Here is a 22,872-nt window from a genome sequence, read left to right as displayed (position 1 = left end):
GAGGTAAAACACTTCAGCTCCTCTCAGCCTGCAAATGAAGTTTAGTATCTAAGGGTCTGTCTAAATTAGGGTGCTCTTTCAAGAGCAGGACATTGCTATGCTTTGGAACAGAGCCTAAGGACGTAAACATATGGCTTTCCATGTCCTGGACCAACCAACAAGAAACCTTAAAAATTGCTTTAGAAAACACACACTCAGTAAAAAACACACCGCATCAAAGCAATGTCTTATACTCCCTTTTCTTACACCCCCTTCATTTGGGGCTTTTTTCTTCCTATAAATAAGCAGTGTTTACAGATTGTACATGTGATAACTGCCTTAGTAACTACCTATGGGAGTGTATGACAACTCACACAACAGTCCCAATGGCTATGCAGATTTCCATATGCATATGTGGACATGGTGCACTGCAGACAGGGGACTGAGTAACTGAAAATCTGCCCTTTGGTAGCAAGCGTCCCATATTGTGCTGACAGTCTTCAAAAAGAGCCCCTCATTCTGTAGTGGTATACACCAGAGGCAAAACAGCATCAAGCTACAATGCAGACATTTTTGCCCTGGAACCAAGGTAGTTTTTCATAGCAAATTCACTCATTTTTTGGTACCAAATTATTGAAATGATATCATTATAAACAACTGGGGAATTCAGGGCTCTCGAGCATGGCACTTCCCTTGGTGTGATATTTTTAATCACTAGACTTCTCTGCTGGTGGCTTAGGAAGTGTGATTCCTTGATACAGCAAGAAAATATTTAATGGGAAAAGCAGAAGGCACCTGTGTCAACTCTGACCACTTCACAAACCCTCAAGGAGATGGGTACAACTAATAATTTAAATGCACTATGCTAAGCAGCAAGACGTAACTCACGGGCCTCTTTGAAGTTTTCCTTCCCTATGACTCATGATAAAACCAAGAAAATGAACCCAGAGCTGTATTTCCATCCCCCAGAGTCCAATGAATTGAAGTAGAACATTTTACTAGTGCACTGTATGCATCCTGACATCTGGAAGTTGGAGTGTGGGGCAAGGATAACAGGCCCAGCCTGTCACCTGCAGCGAGCTGGTCCAAGAGGACTCACATCACTTCAACGCTCCCAGCTTCAGAGGGGCATTAACAAGTAACAGCAACACACAGTCCACAAGCAAGTGTGAATTGCTCCAATGTTATCACATGGGAGGAAAACCAGATGGCTGACACAGAATGACCAGCCTCCAACCTCTACCAGAAGTCTTTGCTGGCACAGAATGACCAGCCTGCAGCCTTTACCATGGCAGCTCTTTTCATTGGAACCTGGAGGTCAAACTGGTGCCTGAACATGGATTATTGCTTTTAACTGACTATCAGAAGATCTACTTTTCACCTAGTATGAATAGTACCCTGCTTTGCCTGCCCTGGAAACCGTGGCTGAAACCCAGCAGTGAGGTGCGCATCCCTACTGCTCCTTGCAGGAAAACACGAGCTGCGTTTTGGGCTGAGCCGAGCTTGCTTGGCAAGGTGAGGTGCAGAGGAGATGCAGGTTATGGCAGGGAGTGCTGGTTTATCGTGGCAGGTTCCAACCGCTGGCATAAGCCAGGCATCAGCAGTGCCTGGCAGTGTGGGACAGGAGACACGTCGTACCTGTCTTTAAGCACAGCTCATCAAAGTCGAAGCAGCAGCTGTTGTAGCTCTTGCACAGGTTGTCACAGCGGCAGCCAGGAGGCTCTGCCTCTTGAAGTTCAAAGCATCTGTTTTTGCAGGAGCCAGAGGTACTGATCCAGGGGGAATCTGACAGGACTGTGTGGAACAAGAAACAGGGCAACATCTGTCAGGCCAGCAGTGGTGGGACGAGGTGCTCAGCGCCGAGCCACTTAGATGAGCAAAACCTTGGCTGCCTGCTATGGGGAAGGAAAAGGAGCAGGGAGAGGAGAAGGGTTGCTTGAAGAAACAAAACCAAAAAAGAACAAATTCCAGAAAGGTTGCTCTTTTGGGGGAATAAAAAAGAACATAATAAAAAAATGGGGGGAAAGGAGGAAGCAGCATGCTGTGATCATGTCCTGCAAAGAAACAGCCCTGGCTTCACCTCTGTAACCATCAAGAGATCATTAGCAGAAATGTATTGATGTCTCCACGGCCCCATTCCAGGAGCTATAGCTATTCCTCAGAAGCAGGCCTTTGTTTTCAGAAACCAAGTGACATTTTCATGGCTGGCTGGGCAGTTTGCATAGGAAAAGACTGCAATCAATCTACAAGCACTCAGCAGGACTTGGTTTGCTACACTGGAAGGTGCCAAGCCAATGTCAAGCATAAAAGAAAACTGTAAGATGCTCTATAAATTAACAGGGAGACAAAGCAAGGCTTCTGGAGGGCTTCTGCAGAGAATTATCAAGACTTTTAAAAATACAAAAGTATGTTAGAAATCAATACATTTGATGTGTGTAACTAAATGCAGGACTGCCAGCCTGAAAACCATGAATAATGTATTAGACTTCAATAATCTATTTATTAGTAAGAACCCTTACTGTCAAAGCTGATATGCACTCCTTTGCTCTTTTCTCCATTGGTATTTCATCCAATTTATATATTCTATGCATTTTTCCCTGTAAGAGCTTATACAAAGCAGGAAAGTTGTGTCCTACCCTCCAGGGTTAATCGCATTTCATGAAATAAAATCACAAATGTATGTTATTCTTTAAAAACAGAGGTGTTCCAAGGAAAATTTCACAATGCCTTTTATTCCTTGAGAGACCTATTATAATTAAGTCTTTGAGATTGTCTTGAGGTTTGTTTTCTTTTAGACCACAGTTTTATTTTGGTTTTGGCAAACTTCACCATGATTAGCAGTATGATTTTAAGAGGACTGATGCAATGGCACTTTTGGGAAACAGTTGTTCTGATCTTTTCTTATAGATTTTCCCCCTACTCTCTCTCACACAGCTTAAAGTTTAGTCTCCACATAAACACAGGGGAAAAAAAATCTTCCCAAACAGGATGGCATTATCTCAATACCATGAGAATCAATGGAAAAGAAGAAGGGAGTTTGGAGGTGACACTGTAGGAGCTGATGTCACACCAGCTCCCATCCCCAGCACAGCTGATCCACCACTTCCTTTGGTTGGAGGGGCATGGGCACTGGCACTGGTTGGACACCAGCATAAACCACGTCAGGGAGCAAACCTGGCAGCAAATCAACCCTACAGCAAGATAGTGGGTAAGAAAACCAAATCTACCATGGTTGCAGTCGTAGAGGGTGGCCATAGTAAGGCACGATCATATGACTGCTGGAAAAGGTGGTAGTAGACAACTCTGTGTGTCTCTGGTTTTGGGTGCCTTTCAATCAGGTCAGTAACGATCAAAGCAAGTGACGTCATACACACAGCGAAGTTTCACTCTGTAGGTACGTACCCTGCAAGGATGTTCGTAACACGTCATCAGTATTTTGGCTATTTGGAGTCCCAAGGAGCTAAGGGTCATGTATCTATGCTGGCAACACACAGACCAGTATTTTCTTTGCTCACACAAATAGTCCACAAAACTATGTTAGAAATTAATCACGAGAACTGTTTCAAAGCATGCTGACACTCTGATTTTCAGAGATATGAAGTATTTTTCCTTATTTTTTTTTTTAGTGACAGCTACTTCCTGCTAAATGTTTCTGAAAAATCTGTTACTAAAGAATATTTCCACGTTATTTAACCTCTTCTACTAGCTTTCTTTTTTGAAGCTAGGCAATATATAATAACAGATCCAGTAAGCTACAAATCAAAGGTATTATGGACTCAAAGGTATTACATACTAGCTCATACAACAAATCCCTCACACTGGCATCGCCCTCTCCATTTCAAAGGGATGAGAGGGAGGTCGTTTCAGAAGGTCAGAAAACACACGTGAACATGTGTTTAGGAAAGAGAAGGTGTAAATCTGACAGCAGATTTCATAAGGGACAGAATCAACTGCAGCTCAAGGAATGTGTAGCTGTCATAAAGAGCAGCTCATTTATCAGGAAGCCACTGGAACAAATTGCCCACAGAGGCTGTGCAAACTCTGATCTTGGAGATTTTGAAGAACAGGTTAGGCCGAGATCTGTCAGGACCATTTCAGTAATAACTGGCCCTGCCTTGGAATATAAAGAAGACCTACATAGCTGACCAAGGTCCTCTCTAGCTCCATCATTCTATAATTGAGTGTAGAGTTTCCAGTTCACACAAGAAAGGTTTGGCCCAGCTACTTTGTTACATTTTCACATCTCTTGACAACTACTTTATTACTGATGTGACAAATTATCCCAAGTTGCTTAGCATACTCAAGTCACACCTCCTGAATCAGTGCAGGTCACTTTCCATATAGCAACACAAAAAGAGGACTTAGTTTAATTCCTCTGATCTCTGAATAAAGTAAGAGCATTCCTTTGTTTATCATGCTTGACCTTGCCTTTGCAGCCAGACCACAATTTTCAGGTCGTACACAATGCCATGGCATGGGTACTGGTGCATGCAGAATAGCTTGAAAATATAACATCAGGAGCTCCATCCCCGGTGAGCACTTTCAAATTAACAGAGTCCTTTCCAAAACTCCTTCATCCCTCCACAACTCCTGCAATCAAACCATGCAAAGGGACCTCAATATGAAGATCCTCCTCTCCTTATTTAATGCATAAACTTTTTCACATCCTTTTCCATGTATTCTTATGTCCAACTAAGCTCAGAGCAACCATCTGAGGATTGTCTTGTACCATGGGTTAGAGAGGAATTTAGGGCAATAGTGCTTCCCTGGTTCAATCCATGGAAGTTGTTACATTTCCATTGTAAATGTGCTTTAGTTACCTTGGAAGGCACCATATCAAACTACTTGTTCTGATTCTACCCAACTACAATATTTTAAAAAAATAATCCATTTACTTCCAGCAGCATTTCAATCATAGACATAGACACATTATAGACATGCTTCCACAGTCATTATAGGAAGAAGACAACCTGGTAAGGATTTGCCATTTTGGACCCTATATGGATCAACCAAACACTCATGCAAAACATTTGGAGCAACAGTTTTGCTAAATAACATTCATATTATGAACTTCCATTTCATTTAGCAGAATGCCACTGCAGCGAGTAAAATGTCATTGAAAAAAGTCACAGAAAGTAAAAAGTCACATAAAAAAGTAAAGGTCACATCCAAGCTATTCCAATATATGAAAGATATGGCTCTGTGGTAATGACATACTTGGGCATAGAAAAACCACAGTGTTTCTCCTTCCAATATTTAAGCTATTACCCTATGATGTCCAAGAAACATCCTTCAAGAGACCAAGGCCATTTTCCCTGAAAGTGCTTACAAAGATGTCTGGAAAGTTCATAAAGCAAATTACTTACAAAGGCAAAGCTATGTAAAAAAGGAGCCTTGACTCTCTAATATCTTTAAGAAATTTTAAGTCAAAAGTTATTCCAATTTAATATTGGTACCAAACAAATTACTAATAACTCAAATGTATAATGGTATATATGTACATATATGTACCTACACTGTAAAAAGAGGATGGGAGCTGGAGGGGAGTGGGGGCGGCATTATGGTGATACTTAGGCATGAATGTATAAGGGACTAGGAAATAAGAAAAAGTTTGCAATTTAGTAGAGGAGTTCCACACTAGATGAAAACTGAAATTTGCTTACAGTCATGGCATACCCCTGGTGAAATATCAAATTAGTCATATACACTAATGGTTGGTAAATAGACAGTGTTTTGTCAATCCAAAATAATTAAAGACCAAGAAAGTTGGATATAAATATGCCAAAGGGGAGTGGAGTTGAAAAAGAATTTATAACAATCTTTCACTCTGGGTATTTCACTGCACTGGGCTTCTGCATTACTACAACTGGAAGTCACACAACCACAGAGCCTAAATAGGTTCTTTCATCACAGTGCTTGAATTTTGTAAAGAAAAGCACCAGTGTAGCCTTTTACTTTCTCCTTGGGACAGATGGAACTATAATACTTCCTTCGCTGCTATCTTTTTTGGTGTTTTTTTTTTAACCTCAATAAAAGTAACCAAGCTTCATAAACACAGGAGGGACAGAACCCTCTGTTACTCTTCTGTCTCTCATTGCTGTACCCTGGACTGCTTCAATGCCAGGTTCGATCCCACCTGCAGGCAAAGTCTCAATAGAGCCCCTAAAGGCCCCCTTGCAAGAGGACACCCTGCATTTCTTCCTATTTTCTTGGAATGCTGAACTAAATCTCCTGCTACTGGAAGCAGTCCACAGAGACTGACCTGGGTGTTTCACAGCTCTGCCCTGGAGCAGTGCTGGCCGGCTCAGCAGAGGTGGCACTGAGGAGCTGAGACCAGTCCCCAGAGCTTTGGGACTTGGGTAAAAGCCAACTGAGCAGCCCGGCGCTAAAGCCGAGATGGGTCCCCAGCGGAAGCAGAGCAACTACCAGTCAGGTACTGAAGATGAAGCGAAGTCAGATCCTTCACGTCACTATTACACGCTACACAACCGCCCTACATTTAGCATGTTAGAGGACAGAAATTAATTTATTTTTCAAGCAATTTATTATTTTTAGTGTTATATAAAGATCAAATACCACAGCTGCTATCTGCCTTTGCTCAGTGATCGGCAGCCCTGGTTGTGGCTGGGATTAGACACCGATTCTCGTGAGAGACAGGGAAGAGAGGGGGACATTCATTACCAGGGATACAACAGCTCAGGCCACAGTAAGCTATTTTATAATTCAAAATCACAAGCTATCATTATAGACGGACATTGCAAATGAAACCATTTCACTTCAGTTGTACTAAACAGCTCTAAATCAATGATCAGAAGTTTCCTTTCTCCTGCCAAAGGAAGGAACAGAGACACAAGTCAAGCCTACCTTTTTTTTTTTTAAAAAAAAAAAAAGAAAAAAGTCTAGGTTTCCTTTTTATATATTTTTCCACTCGGGCTATGCCTGAGCTCACAAAACCCCGTGCTGCCCCAGAACACAAACAACAGTCCCTTCTATGGCATGTCCTCGCTCTCCTCCAAAGAAGAAGGTAGGAGGCGAAAGGAAACCGGAGGACTCCGGGCGAGCACCTGCTCCGCTCCCCGGCTCCCCCCGGCCCTCCCCGCCGTCAGATGCCTGCCGTCTGCTGTTCGCAAACCGGCATGACCTCAGGAGCCACGGCAATCACACAAGCTTTTCCCACCAGCGCTTCTTGAAAGCATTAACCGAGCTTCTAGAAACCCGGTTCAGTAGCTACCAAAATCAAACCGGTACCCTTAAGCCCGCCGGGGTGCTTTCCTCAGCTCCAGGAGGAAACCCCGCGGAGCACAGAGCGTAGCAAACGCTACGCGGGAGCTGACGGAGACCGGTCTCTGAGACTGACAGTGCTCGCTCCTAAAATAAGCGCGATTTTCCGTAGTCACATGCACACGGAGCAAAAGTTTAAGTAAATAGGAGACCTATAGGTGAGTCCCAAAGGTCAACTGACTCGGGCTCAGCGAGTTATTTATTCTTCTCTATATCCCAGAGGGAAAAGGAACAAGCAAACTACTGTTTGGGGGTAGGAGCGGTTTCTAACCACAGCACATAACATAAGGGCATCGCGATGTACGATTTACGTCCGTTACTGTACCTGAGACCGGGCCCTCATCCCATTCTTCAGATCTCCTAAATCGATTTGTTGTAAATCCCATGCAGACATTTACTCCAAAGGCAAAAGCAAATAAAGATATAACCTGCAAAAGTAAAACAGCAAAGTGAGCAAACTGTGCAAAAAGCAGGACTTTGGAGCCAAGAGCATTACGGTTAAAGGGGCAGAGATGGCCCTCTGTACATTGGAGCTCCCCAGCACTGCAGTTCCCATCACTGGAGCAGCAGCTGACAGCGTCACCGTTGGAGAGTTAACACAAACCAGAAGGGGTTTATGAATAAAACATCTCTTTCCGAGGCTGAAACGCTCCTTTTTGTAGGAACTTGTTCAGGAGAGACGGGCTGCTACTCCTCCTCTAAAAGCAAACAGGCTCCTCTCCTCCCCTACCTGGTGGGAGTGGACGCAGCCCTTCTTAGCCATACTAGAGATTCCTTGAAAAGCCTGCGCGGCACGATCGCCTTTTCTTTACCGTGAGCGAGGAGCTCTGTTTGCTCTGGGAGTTCGGGCTATTAGCCACAAGTAATCCCACCTGGTGAGGTTGACAGGCTCGTGTGATTTGTCCAGGAGGTGATTTCATCATGTTTCGCTCACAAATCGCAGCTCCGACTGCGAGAAGCTCCAGGCATCGTCCCTCGCTGCGCCCTCCCCCCAAACACACACACGCACGCTTTTATGTGGTTTCCTCTGGCAGAGCTGGGCTTTCTGATGTTGCTGCGGCCAATGGCTGCTCCTGCGCCTTTTATTCTCCTCGCAAAAGTAACATGGTTAAAAGAGAAACCAAATGCGTCTCCAGCTGGCTGGGAGAAGGAGGAGGGGGAGAAGCTCGTTCGGGGCCGGGAAATGAAAATGCCCCGATGCCACCCTCCAATGTCACCCAACGCATCAGCAGGGGCGGCTCGGCGTGAGCACGCTGCCACCCTGCTGACCCAGTAACGGCCGGGTGGGCAGTGGGGGCTTGGGCACCCATCTCATTCTCCAAGGGTTCTCCTGAAGTTTTTAACAGGGTCACGGAGCAGATGCCCCCCTCCCCCCCCACCCCCCCCAACCTGGGACACGGTTAGAGCAGGGAATTACTTCCCGGCGCTGCTCTCCCACGCTGCCGGGGCAGCGCGAGGCTCGGATCGATGGCAACACACGCAGTTTTATCTGAATAGCTGGAAACTGCAGACTTCCAGAGAGGAAGGGAAGCGGCACGTTCCCTCTGCCCCACATTTCCCCATTTTCATCAACAACAACAGAAAGCTCGGCTGTTTGGATAAGCGCTTCTATTTACAAAGCGAATGACAATGCTGAGCAGAACCACGGTTCAAATCAATGGCTTCAATATTATTTGCCAAGGCAAATTATTTACCAGTGTAGTTTCCCACTTTTTTTTTTTTTTTCTCTGATGAAAGCTTCTTTCAGAGAAGTGTTTACTAACAATTACATTTAAAGGGACAGAGTCAAGGCTTGTAAGCCCTCGGATGGACTGAGCTTCCCTTGGGACCTGTCCCATATTCTACACCGGCATTACGAAGCACAGCGCAGCTCTCTTTAAACTCCCTTGCAGTATTAAACACATACGGTTTCGAGCTTTGTTTAGAGGTGCCTTTTACCTGCTGCAATCTCTCCTACCCTGCTGTGCAGCTTTGCAGGACAGTGACTGAAAAGCCACCCTCCTCCTCACTGCCCAAGTCCTGCCAGCCTTTGCTGGGAGCTGATCCTTTTTTATGCAGTTTCTTAACCAAAAGTGGCTCCAGCTGCATCTTTGCATTGCAAGCCTCAGGGAATCGTAATTAGCCTTAGAAGACCTACATCTCAGCTCATCTGATTCCTTTCCCTTGCACAGATCAGCCCTGTGAAGCCAAGACCCATCTTTTAATGCTCATTTCATCACTAGCTGGCTTGAAAACTAAATAGGTTTAAAAAGTCAGGAATTTTCTAGAAAAAAAAACCCAAACCTGTGCCCAGAGGTCTAGAAAAAAAATAATCACCAAATTTTTTACTAGCTTTTAAAATAAAATTCTCCACCCTTAGCATCTAGTACATCCTGTGGTTAAACAACTTCACCTCCAAGCGATATGCAAGTACAGCAGTGTGTGACAGCAGCAGAAGGGAAGCTAAAGGTGTCACAAATAAAATCACTCAGTGGCATTGCCCACCTATCTCAGCTAATGAACTTGATTTCATGGGCAAAACATGGGAATCAGCAGCCCCAAGCCCTGTTCCAGCCTGGGATCCTTGGGTTACTGGGTGGCTCAGGCAAAACACAACTGAATTTTCAAATCTGGTGGCCAATTTTGCATGCCCAAGCTGAGACATCCAGTCTCATTTTCAGAGATGCTGAGCCTCTGTGGTTCCTATGTATCTTCCTAACAGGCAGGTGCTCAGTATTTTTGAAAGAAAGCTCCTACATAAGCTAAAAACGGCCACCCAGAAAAATAAAGCAGGAAACAAACCCAAAAAAATACAGCTTCATGCATGACTTCTGGTGATTTGGAAATACATCTTTCATTTTTCCATTCATGCAACCTCACTGGAGCTTGTAAACTGCACAACTTCACATGAACGGAGGAGCCCATTTTCTGTTCCTTGGTGCATGCTACAAGCTTATTATGTTAATTAGCCTCCTTTAAAATATCCCTTAGAACTATAGATGATGATGAATCTGGAACTGCTAATATTTTTCATATGTGTTGTGTAAGACACATTTTCCAGTAGCTCTGAACTGACCGCATACCCCAATGCACAATCAGCTTTTGTCACAGGGATTCTGCCTGAAGCTGCCCTGCAGATGCACAAGGAATTTATTAGCACAAACAAGGTCTAATGATTTCGTTCAGGCAAGATTTCACTGGCAATTAACTTTTTTAGCAATGAACTGCCATTTTACTCATCAGAACAGGGAAGAGTAGAACTGCAATAACATATCCCTGGCCCAAGAATGGTGCAAGTTTTAGGGCTCGAATGAAACACGTTAAAAACACGAAACACATTCAAACTGAATTCTGACAAGATCAAGGGAATATGGTTATTGTGCACAGGAACTGGCCTCTGGCTTTTATGGCTTATGTGATCACACTGGCTGCTCTTTACCTCGGATGCAAAGCTCTCGAGCAGCCACTAGGTGACACTTGGAATGAGAAGTTCATACTGTGACAGGTCCATGGTGAGAGGCATTCATCCTGTTCTGCTGTTCCACAGCAGTTAATATAAGGAAGGCAATATTTACAGTCTTGCATAAAACTGACTTTTCTTCGGTAGTTTTTATTTTTAATGAGAAAAGAAAATGCAGAGAAATCAAGTGTGCTGGCTGAGCCAGAGGTGGGGATGGAGTGGGCTCTGAAGAAATGAGACTCTACTCGTCTCGGCTGGATGCAGCTGCATCGGGTGATCGGGGGGGGGGGGGGGGGGGGGGGGGGGCAGGGTTAAAGCTTCCTGTAAGCTTGACAGCAGCATGAAAGCTAGCAAGGTAAAAGGACTTCTACAAAGTCTCCAAGGATCCAGGCTACAGCCTCACACAGGAATCCAGAAACACGATTGCACAGCTTGGGTATGCAAGAAAAAATACACAAGAGTTGCTGAAGGATGAGTGACCTATGTCTGCTCAGCTTGTAAGAGTACCACTGGAGACCCAAAATATGGGGTCAGTGAAAAGTCCTCTCTAGCTGAAAGAGGCAACATGCTCCAGCAAGTGACAGATTTTAAATGGCTGGTAAACTGGCTTGGAAATGAAAGATTACAATCTGCTCATAAAGGGTAGGAGAAGACACAAATGTTCTCGTGGATGCATTAAAGGAGCAGGCAGGGTACAGAGGAAAAGAAGCTATTAGCATAGACAAGGATCAGACTTCTCCTTCCTTGGGCTTTAGGACATGTAGTGAGAGTTGCAACAGCTTCTGCAAGTATCTTTTGTTCTTACCTACCGACGTAAAAGCTGCATTTTGTCAAGGAAGCGATTTCCCTGGCAGAGGGCACCAGACTGACTGCTGAGGAGCTGCACCACCATGCCCACTGCTACTCCATGAGACTGGGAGGATCCAGAAACCAGGATGTGCTGGTGAAAGTGCACCCTCCTCAAGGCAGTGCCTCAGAACCCTGCCAGCAGCACCTGGAGGCTTGAGGAGCAATTGCCAATTATCTGTCTGCTCATCACCACCCTGAGGGTAAAGGTATGCAAACCATAGTGCCTGGTGTACTGGAGGCATGCCTGAGGATGACATTCTTGGCCAGAAAGACCCATAAAGGGGTGCCAGCCCTAAGGGATGATCATGGACAAATTAAAGTCTTCAAAACTGCAGTTCACTGCAGCCCAACCCCTGAGGCACCAATGTGCCTTAGGCACCTATAGGCCCATCAACATTTCTGAGCACCCTACATAACACCTTGAGCGTTCATAAAGCTGAGAGGACAGCAACCAGAACCAGCCCAAACCCCACTGAGGACAACCAGCAAAGCACGTCCATCCCTTCTCCCCTCTCCTTCCTACAAGTGCTGCTACCCAGCTGTCCCAGGACAGCTACCAAATTGGGTCCTGCACAAGACACAGGTATATCAGATGCTCACTTGTCCAAAACTGAGTCTACAAGCTTTGCCTACCCAGAGAGAGAGGAGGGACTGATGGCCAAGGGAGGACCCAAGTCCCAGTCTCTGCTTTACTCATGTAAAAACACTTGTGTACTCACTGGGATGAGGACTGAAACCTAGGTGAGTGGCCTGGAGAAAAAAAGGGCATAATGCAGTACACTGCTCACTGTAGCTTTGGTGTCTCAACAAGGGCTCTGGATTTGGTGAGAAGACTGCTAGCTCCTGAAGCTGCTCTGATGCTTGTGGAGGTGCCTTGGCTCAAGTGCATCCTACACATGCAGTGACTATCTGTGCCCACAGACAAGCAAAGCAAGGTTTATAAGTGAGGTCACGACATTTTTCAGAGCAGCTAGGTGAGTTGAAAAGAGAAGACAAGTTTTCAGTGATCTGAAGAAAGCTTTGCATGCCTGAATGCCTGTCTCTCTCCTCTCAGCAGTACTACAGCTCCAATACAGGACATCACACCTTGCCCTGTGACCGCAGATATGACACTGACAGCATTAACACTAGTTTAACATTCATCCCTTCATTGTCTTCAAAGGAACTAACATTTTCCCAACTCAGTTGCTGGACAATAATATTATTAAGAAGCGGCATAAGTACTTACCTAAAAAGTATTGAGTTCAAAACTATAGTTCTGGAGATAATCCTGCATAAAGAATGTAGCACGCTGCAGAATGAAACCTGTTCTGTGATGAAAAGTCACTTCTTCATGGAGAGGATGAATGAGCCAAAGAGCCCATATGTGTTTTTAATGCAGCCCCTGTGTGGCTAAGTATATCTTCACATCTTCAAACTTGCTTTCCACTGTTTGAGATGCTGATGGGAATCACAGGTTCCCACCAACAGCTTTACATCCATCCTTTTTAAAAGAGCCGCAGAATTCAGGGATGTGGAAATCACCCACCGAACCCTGACAGTCATCTGGAGACCTCAAGGACCTTGCACAGTACATTATAGGTGACACACACAAACTTAATTTATTTGAATTTTACAAGTGATTCAACTTATTCTGTCCCCCAAAACCCATAGCCTTTTAGAAACAGCAATTTAAAGCTAAAAACCTCCCAAACCAACAAACAGAACCAAGATGGGAACTAACATGCAATAAAGCAGGTTTTCTACACTTCAAATCCTGTTCCTAGTTTCACTGTGTAACCTGTACATGCATCCTTCACTGTGTTTGAAGCTTTCTCAGTTGAATAATTAGCTTTGAATTTCTGGGGACTTCTACAATAATATGTCTCCTACTTAATCACATTTACCCTCAGCCCAAACTCTGTTTTGGCACACTTTCAAGCCCAAGGCTTGGCTATGATTAAAAAGTTTCCAAGTGTTAATCTCTTCCCTACAAGTAAAATGTGGATATAATTAATACTGTTTTGTTTACTTTGAACTTGTTTTCTTTTCCAAACAAGAGTTTCTGTTTGTTTGTTTTAAAATCTCTCTTTCTTAAATGATTTTGGCATTTGGATCAAAAAAGAAGTATTTTAATTAATATTTATCTTCGCATTAGTTTTAAAAAACCAAACACTGGTATTTTCTAAATAGCAAAATCTGATTTGATTTCAGTCTAGAGAGATGTGTCACTAGGAATATTGTTTTCAACTTGCCTGCAGTTAAGGCTTTGGACATCCATGCTCTGCAGCCCTGATACTTCTCCTGGGGAGAAACCAAAGTGGGATCACTTTCCCACTTTGGGGAAATGGAGGATTTCCCCACAACAAAGAGGGGGGACATGCCCTTACATGGGCACATTGTCCTCCTGTTCTGTGAGTGAGAAGGCATCTCAGGACTGAAGAACTGGCTGCTGTTATGGTGACCTAAAGGTGTCTGTAGCTATGAAGGCTTTTCTGGCACAGTAAATGAATGCATGAACATAGGACAGGGTGTGAAAGTGTTGCACTTAATTAAAAAAAAAAAGAAAAAAAATCAAAAATCTGTGGGCCTTCTGAAGTTTAAACCTATTTCACATGAACACAAGTCCAATCCAAGTGTGGAGCTATTCTATCTGCACAGGGACTGCACGACTGAACCACTAAATGCAATCAGTCCAGTGTAAAGAGAAGCAAAACCTCTATAAAAAAAAAAAAAAATCCTGAATAAATCAAGACATCTTCTGCAGTTTTACTCTGAAAAATTACAGTTATTAAAAGCTGGCTAAACTGCCTGGTCTGATTCACCGAGTGGCCCCATAACACTTACGTGGAGGAGCATGCCACAGGACCTGCATGGGCTTTTGCTCAGAGAAAAATGGACAAAATGAGGACACAGCTAACACTGTCACAGACTTAGTCCCACCTGCAACCCCCTTTGGGGGGTGCTGATTTGCTTCCTAGTCAAAGACGTACCTTGGTAACTTACATAAGCTTTAGCTATCCCCCAACTTTTGAGCAGGGTGAGGCAGGACAAGGGGGAATGGATTAAAACTAAAGGAAGGAAGGTTTAGATTAGATATTAGGGGTAAGTCTTTTACAGAGAGAGTGATGAGGTGCTGGAACAGGCAGCCCAGAGAGGTGGTGGATGCCCCATCCCTGGCCAGGTTGGATGGGGCCCTGGGCAACCTTGTGTAGATCCAGGCCTAAGGTTGGTGGCCCTGCCTGTGACAGGGGGGTTGGAACTCTATAATCCTTGGGGTCCCTTCCAACCCATGCCATGCTATGATTCTATGATTTGATTCACTTGGAAATAACTGGATTTTCTGCCCTCTTCCTTCAGAACAGAAATAAACCAGCAGGTAGAGCCTGGATACCACATGTCTACCAGCAGCCCTGCCAGACTAGCTAGTCATAGCCATGGCTTCCATTCCTCACCCAACCAACCATTCCCAGGGCCACTCTGTGAGTCAAAGCACGTAAAAAAAATTCCCTTCCTTTGACAGGTTTAGCAGTTGGACAAAGTTCCTTGCTCTTGTTCTCAGCTCTGGAAGCAGCATGTCTGTGATACAGAGAGTTGCAAACTGCTACTGCTTCTGAACCCCAAGCCAGGTACTGCACATAAGCAGCATCCCAAGGGGGGGAAGGGGGCAGAGCACCCTGGGCTCTTCACATTTCTTAAGACACATCTGCTGCCTCCTGTTTCAATGGCAAAGCACAACAACAGCGTAAAACAATTGCGTATTACTTATTGGGTCATTTCATGCAGATGGGCTACTTTCCAAGCACCACAGTTTTTCCCAAGTTGAACTGTGTCACCAGCACTTTAGTCGAGCGCCAGCTTTTTTCTTCTGATTACAGCCGAGCACAAAGATGACAAACGTAAGTACAAAGGGAAAAACATCCTGTTGGAACAGTACTCCCTGTTTGCTCCGGGTGAGGAAAGTATAAGCGACGTTTCAACAACAAAACAATGTGATCTATTGCTGGATTTTTTTAAAATTTATTTAAACCAATATCATAACGTGTAGCTGAATAAATTTAAAGATTCACCAAAGGAAAGTGTTTGAAATCAAATACATACAAGTCTGTGCTAGCATAGGTTTGCATAAGAATTATCAGGGGGATTTTGATGCAAATGCTTTTCTCACCTTTTTAGCATAAAAGTTTGGAAAGGATTAGAGAATAATTTTTTTAATGGATTAAACAAGTAGACTCTAGGGAAACTCGGGCCATTTAAGTATTAGTTTTCTGGAGCGTGTCCAGCGAAGGGCACCCAGGCTGGTGAAGGGGATGGAGAGCAAACCTGACGAGGAGCAGATGAGGGAACTGGGGTTGTTTAGCCTGGAGAAGAGGAGGCTAAGGGGAGACCTTATCACTGCCTACAACTACCTGAAAGGAGGTTGTAGAGAGATGGGTGTTGGTCTCTTCACCCAAGTGACAGGTGATAGGATGAGGGGGAATGGCCTCAAGCTGCTCCAGAGCAGGTTCAGATCAGACATTAGGAAAAAAAATTCTTCACCGAAAGGGTTATTGGGCACTGAACAGGCTGCCCAGGGAGGGGGTTGAATCACCATCCCTGGATGTATTTAAAAGATGGGTAGATGAGGTGCTCAGGAATATGATTTAGTAGAGGACAGGCATGGTTGGACTTGATGATCTCAAAGGTCTTTTCCAACCTAGTGATTTTGTGATTCAATATTTCAAAGCAAATAATCTGAGTTAAGTTTTTTTAAACTTTTTTTTTCCATCTAGCAATACAAGATTTTCAGAAATAATTTGTTCCTCAGTTTAATGATTACTGGCTGCTGTGAAACAAAAGCATCTCTGCTTTGCTCAGCTCTCACAGAAGGCTCCCCACCCCAGTAAATCTCTTTTTCACAGCAGACAAGACTAAAGTCAGCTTGAAATTATATTTGTTGAAATTTCCCAGGGCAAAGACAGATGTTCCTGGGCATCCACAAAGAGCCTGCAAAACATCTGGGACTATTTAATTTAGGGACGGTTTAATTTAGTGTCCTTTCACTGTCCATTGCCAGCCCTTCTCCAAGATGCTGAAACCAAGGCAGTGTCTGATCCAACCCAAGTGAAAAGGATTTGAGTAAACTACCACTCTGGTGAAGAGAGTGGAGAGACTGCCTTTTCCAGCAGTAGCTTTGCCAGCTGAAGGACAGGCCTCCAGTGCCTGCTTTCCCAGCTCAGGTGTGCAAACTTAACATCTCATTTTTCTGGTGAGAAGTTGCCCAGCCTGGCTGCTCTTCCCCTCCTCACTTCTGCAATACACTGACCATGGGAGTTTCACTGCTTGCTTGATCTTCCTCCAGCCTGGTGCTGAGGAACACTATGACTAAATGACCTTTAAAAAACACCAAAAAACCAGACTTTGGCTAAAGAAGCCAGAATGATGATGGAAACTGGCAAGGAGCAGCAATAACTTCAGGTGTTCACTTTGCAGTGAGACAGAGCAGGAGCACATACAAGAGTCTTCTGTGGTAGTTCAAGTCACAAGAGCTATACGGACTATATCCTCATGCTCATACCCCTGCTTGTAGGCAGCCTAAACCTGATGAAATATCTGCCTAATTCTGCAGATAATTCAGCATGGTTTTGGAAGGTATTAGATTTAAAAAACCCCAAACCTTAAGAACGCTTCTGAGTTTGTTGTTTCCTCCAGTGGGCATTATAAAAAACCCCAAATAAGTGATCCCCAAAGCCCCATTGTATAACTGCCATCCCCCGCCATGACAACAGCATGAAGTTCAACAAGGCCAAGGGCAAGGTCCTGTACATGGCTTGGGGCAATCCCAAGCACAACTGCAGGCTAGGTGGAGAATGGATTGAGAACAGCCCTGAGGAGGACGACTTGGGGGTGTTGGTGGACAAGAAGCTCAACGTGAGCTGGTAATGTGTGCTTGCAGCTCAGAAAGCCAAACGTGTCCTGGGCTGCATCAAAAACTGCATGACCAGTAGGTTGAGGGAGGGGATTCTGCCCCTCTGCTCTGGTGACACCCCACCTGGAGTATACAGCATCCTCCTTTGGGGTCCTCGGTACAAGAAAGACATGGAGCTGTCAGAGCAAGTCCTGAGGAGGCCATGCAAATTATCAGAGGGCTGGACTGCCTCTCCTGTGAAGACAGACTGAGACAGCTGGGCTTGATAAGAGAAGACTCCAGGAAGACTTTATTGAAGCTTTCCAGTACCTAAAGAAGCCTACAATAAATCTGGAAAGGGACTGTTTACAAGGGCATGTAGTGACAGAACAAGGCGTAATGGCCTCAAGATGAAGGAGAGGGGATTTAGATAAGATATTAGGAAGAAATACTTTTACTGTGAAGATGGTGAGGCCCTGGCACAGGCTTCCCAGAGAAGCTGTGGCAGCCCCCTTCCTGGCAGGGTTCAAGGCCAGGTTGGGCTTTGGGCTAGTGAAGTGTGTCCTTGCCCATGGCAGGTGTGTTGAAACTAGATGAGCTTTGAGGTCATTTCCAGCCCAAACTGTTCTAGGATACTATGATTCTATCAATAATGTTGATAACACTCTGATGGTTTTAGTTGTTGCCAAGCAGTCAAGGACTTTTCCTGTTCTCAACCTGCCTTGCCAATGAGAACGCGGAGGACACAAGAAGCTGGGAGGGGACATGGCCAGGACAGCTGAACCAGACTGGCCAAAGGGATATTCTATACCATATGACGTCATGCTCAGAATATAACAAGGGGTGGTCCAGGAGGTTGGTCAGCTCCAGGTCTTGAAGAACATTGACTTCAGGTGGTGAGAAATGTGCTGTTCAGCACTTGTTTTGTGTATTATTATCATAATCATCATCATCATCATCACCCTTTTTTGTCCTATTAAATTGTCATTATCTCAGCCCATGAGGTTTTTTTCTTTTCCATTTTCGACTCCCCCATCTCACTGGACAGGGGGAGTGAGCAATGGGTTGTGTCATTGTTTTAGCTGCCAGCCAGATTCACAGAATCACATAAACATAGAAAGTTAGGGGTTGGAAGTCACCTTGAAAGATCATCTGGTCTACCCCCTCTACCAGGGCAGGATCAGCTAGATTAGGTCACGTAGGAATACATCCAGGTGGGTTTTGAATATCTACAGAGAAGGAGACTCCACAACCTCTTTGGGCAGCCTGTCCCAGTGCTCCATCACCCTCACAGTGAAAAACTCCCTTATGTTCACATGGACATGAAACAACGATACTTCCAAAACTATAAGTTTTTCAGGTTAAAATTTTCAAATGGCCAAAAAACCCACATAAACCCAGATGATCAGATGAGGCTGAGAGTCCAGAAACATATAAAACTGTCCAACTGTTCCTTTATTTTTTCTTTTTTTAATCTGACATCAGGCTTTCCAGCTCCTGTATGGATGTCTGTAGCAAGGCACTGGCAGTGGGGGCTGCAGGGGGCCCTCTGTGAGGACAGGCCAGGGCTGCCCTGGGCCACAGACAGCAGCTTTCAGCCCAGCAGCCAAGATAGTAAAACATATTAAAGAAAGGGGAAAAAACCACTGTGCAGGTAGTGAGGAGTGAGGGAAAAAGTGTGAGGGAGGGAGGGGAGATTCCCCATCAGCCTGTGGAAGCAGCTGAGCAAAGTGGGGATATCCTGGAGGGCTGCAGCCTGTGGAAAGGGCCACAGTGGGACAGGGGGTGTGTGAGGAGCAAGGAGCAGCAAAGAGGGGCTGGTACAGACTGATCGCAACCCCCTGAGGTGATGTGTAGAAGGTGGAGGAACTGGGAATGAGGCACCAAAGTTGAGCCTGGGAAAAGGGGGACGAAAGGGGCTGTTTTAGTTTTTTTTTGCTTCTCACTACCTAAATCTATTTTAATTGGAAAGAATTTAATTAATTTTCCCCAAACCAAGTCTGTTTAGCCCATGATGCTCATGGGTAAGTGATCTCCTTGTCTTTATCTCAATCTGTGTACTTTTCCACCTTACTTTCTCCCCTTGTCCTGTTGAAGAGGAGGGGGGTGAGAGCAAGTGGGTGGGCACTTGTCAGCCAGCCAAAGCCAACCTACCACCACTTCCTATTAAAAATTTACAGATGATATTATGAAATTAGATAAACAAAGGAGACAGTTTAGAGATTAAACTTTTGAGGTACTTCACAATAAAAGGAGTGGAAGGAGGGCATGAAATCTCCCTCAGAACTGAAAAGAGAGTAGCTGAGCAGGGATTTTATTAGAAGAGGAGCATCTGCAGACACAATATATCTCCCAGTCACAGATGGGAGGAAGGTCCATCTGCATTAAAAGAAAAGCTCTGTCTGGCTCAGGGCAAGAAGGCAGGAGCTAATCTCCTTTCATCCTATTTTTCATGTACAGCACTAGCAACCAGAACTTATAAGCAGTTCTGCAATACTTTGAAATACAAAGCCTGCTAGGACAAAAGAGCATTTACTATGAATCTTTCTCATGGAATTTAAACCATACATGGCTGCAAATATAGTTCTCCAATGCCAATAGAGCCCATATGTATTTATTTCCAGATTTAAAATCTCTTGTGTACCAAAGTGACAGTGACCCTATTCTCCTTTACTCCAAATGTGTGGAGTACACACTGTTACATGGGATTTGAGACAAAGCAAGTCTGTGAGATCATTTGGTCCAACGCTCTGCAAACATAGTCATCATTTCACCCAGTGATGAGACCAAAGGAGGGTGCATCCCAGATGGGCTGGCATGGGTGGCATTGGGAGAGCAGTACTGGGACATTCAAAAGTCCCCATCAGGAAAGGTGCAGCAGAGATCAACGACGCCACCAGTTTTGCAAGCACATGAAAAAAAAAGTTTTCATTACTGGTGTGTCAGCAATAACAAATTTTGCTCTGCTTCTCAGAGTGACCCGTTAGTTTGGAGAAGCGCTATAATTGGGCTCTTGCAATGATGCACAGGAATTCAGACAAGGTGGTGCGAGCCCCAGAGCTGCCAGGGGCAGTCTCATGCCACCACCTTTCATTCATCTCTCAGAAATATTCATTTCCTCCACTTCCAGTTCAACTAATGTCAAAGGATTACATTTGGTGTCCTTGGGTAAAGGCTGCTATTCACAGCTGCAGCTTTCAGGAGCGATGCTGACATACCTTTAGTTATCTGGCACCCAAACTCAGCTGGCATCCGTTATGAATGACTGGAAATGTCCCTAATCTAGTGACTTCAAACTGATAGTTTAACCATCATATTACATCCTCTGAAATAAGGGAAAATGTTGTAAAATAAATAGACAAATATATTTATTTTGTAGAATAAATACACAAATGGAGCGCTGTTTTGTTTTCTTAACATGCTGTACAGGCCAGCCTGCTAGGAGGAAACATTTCTACAGCCTTGGATTTCTTGAGAAGCTCTTTCTTAATATAAAAAAGTCCATAGCCATCCCTGAATAGTTCAGCGGGTCACCCATGGGCAGACAGTTTTAGGGGCAGAGTCAGCCTCTTCTTTCTTTCAGGTACAAGCAGACCTCCTCTATGTCTCCTCACCCACCAGGCACAGCTGGTGCTCTCTGACAGCCCCCAGCCCACCTCCCTACCACATGTCCAATGGGGAGGGCTGGAGCACTGGTGTAAGCTGCAAACAGAGCCTGAACCTCGCTGCAGTAATGCAGACTTTCAAACCAGCTTTGCAACAGAAATGCTCTATTTCCCCCATTTTTTTGAATCTGACAAGTCAGCACCCAGCTTCAACTTGCAAAGCTCAGCGCTCCCATCACAGATGCAGTGGCAATAAGGAGCTGCCTGCAGAGCACTGACGCACGTCGACAGGAAGCTCTCATAGATCAGTAGCAATTAGAAGCAAATCACAAATAAAATCTAAACAAATCAGAGGCAAAAGAGACACAAAAGAGGGACCCAATTATTAATCCTTCAAAATCAGAGTAATCAAAACCATTATGAATCCAACCATATGGAAGGGAACTACAAGGCACGTGCTGGTTTATTAATGTCTTATCAGCTTGCCTCTCTAATCAGCCTTTTCCACTTATGGGATGTGGAGTTACAAAAAAATTACAGATCCTTGAGGTGTTACTTCCTTGATGGAGGAAATTCATATATTTCCTCTGCAGAAAAAGGCTTAGGTAGAGGTGCCTGTAATTGCAACCCTATTTAGGCAGATTGCCTTTAAGCCCAGAGTTTTTCCAGTGAAGCTCCAGATGCTAAAGATTTTGATATAAATGAAAAGCCAAGTGATGTGGGACTCTTCAATTCATAATTACATACTTGCATCATGTTAATATTGTAGGAGGTAAATACAAACAAAACATAAGATACTTTGCTATTGCCTGTGCTGGATGCCAGTTTCAACATTGCTGTAAGGGAACCTTATATATGAAAGGCAGTTTATATTAAAAAGGTCAAGAGAAAAGACATCTTCAGGGGGCAAAACAAGCTATAAGAGATCTACTATGAGATTTAAAATACATTTTCTTCTCTGTGCATTAAATAATTCTTTCTACTTTACTTACAAATCAGAGCACTTCCAGCATCACCCCTGAACGCACACTGAAAGGACTTCCAACTTGCCAAATCCCAATCCAAGTCGCACTTGGCAAAAACACGTTCATACTACTTCATGGCCTGACTTTGCTTGTAATTATATTTATTTAATATTTCTTTAACAAGCCAGAAAAAGACATGGGGTGGAAGGGGAGGGAAGATGCTCCTACCGTACCAGTGGGTCTTTTTTCTTCATGACTGAAGCCTGATGTGGAAACTTCATTTCACTCGGGGCCCGCGGCGGCTCCCGGCAGATGTGCTTTCCCAGGGAGTTTGTAGGCTGCCTTGTCCCCTGGATGGCTCCCAGGGGCTGCCTGGCCACCCTGGGCCTGGGATCCCAGTGCTGCACGTCTGAAGTCAGGGTGCCAGCTGTCCTGGCAGGACAATGGCTCCATTGGGAGATAGCTGGGGGACAAAGGCGCTGCTTTGAGGAATGATTTTATATGCACACATGTGACCTTTGCCTGAAATGACTCTATGGAAAGCGTCCCTGTCCTGAAGATCTGCTTTCAAATGTAGCGGTCTGAGGCGTTGCTTAATCTGTCCTTTTTCTCTTTTTTTCTTCTTTTTGGCCACAGATGCCTCAGAAGAGGTCATGTGCAGATAACGAGGTGGTGCTGAGCTCTTTCTGATCATTTGAGAGAGCTATTCTGTAACAGATAGGTTTATTTTCTTCACTTTCAAAATTCTTCAGCACGATCTACTAACTGGAGAGCTTTTATCTACTTTTAGGAATGTAATTACGAAACCAGAGTAATTCAATCCCACGTCCTGAGCCAGCCTACTAGCTGCTTCCAAGCTCAGGCCACCTTTGCTAAAGTGCATATAGG

The 22,872-nt window shown here is 44.5% G+C and overlaps 1 protein-coding gene across 1 annotated transcript in view; it reads right to left on the bottom strand.

Moving 5' to 3' along the window:
* ENPP2 (ectonucleotide pyrophosphatase/phosphodiesterase 2) overlaps positions 1-22,495 on the bottom strand; it is a gene marked incomplete at its 5' end in the record, with an annotated part of 72,213 nt that extends 49,718 nt beyond the window's left edge. The window contains 5 exon segments of the mRNA XM_084280259.1: positions 1,618-1,773; positions 7,586-7,688; positions 22,213-22,266; positions 22,270-22,413; positions 22,415-22,495. Of these exon segments, the coding sequence (XP_084136385.1) occupies positions 1,618-1,773; positions 7,586-7,688; positions 22,213-22,266; positions 22,270-22,413; positions 22,415-22,495 (538 nt within the window).
* Between the last annotated feature and the right edge of the window lie 377 nt (positions 22,496-22,872).

This window comes from Gallinula chloropus (genome assembly GCF_964237585.1).
Source record: "Gallinula chloropus genome assembly, chromosome: 2".
NCBI lineage: Eukaryota > Metazoa > Chordata > Aves > Gruiformes > Rallidae > Gallinula > Gallinula chloropus.
This window is presented reverse-complemented; position numbering and strand designations above follow the sequence as displayed.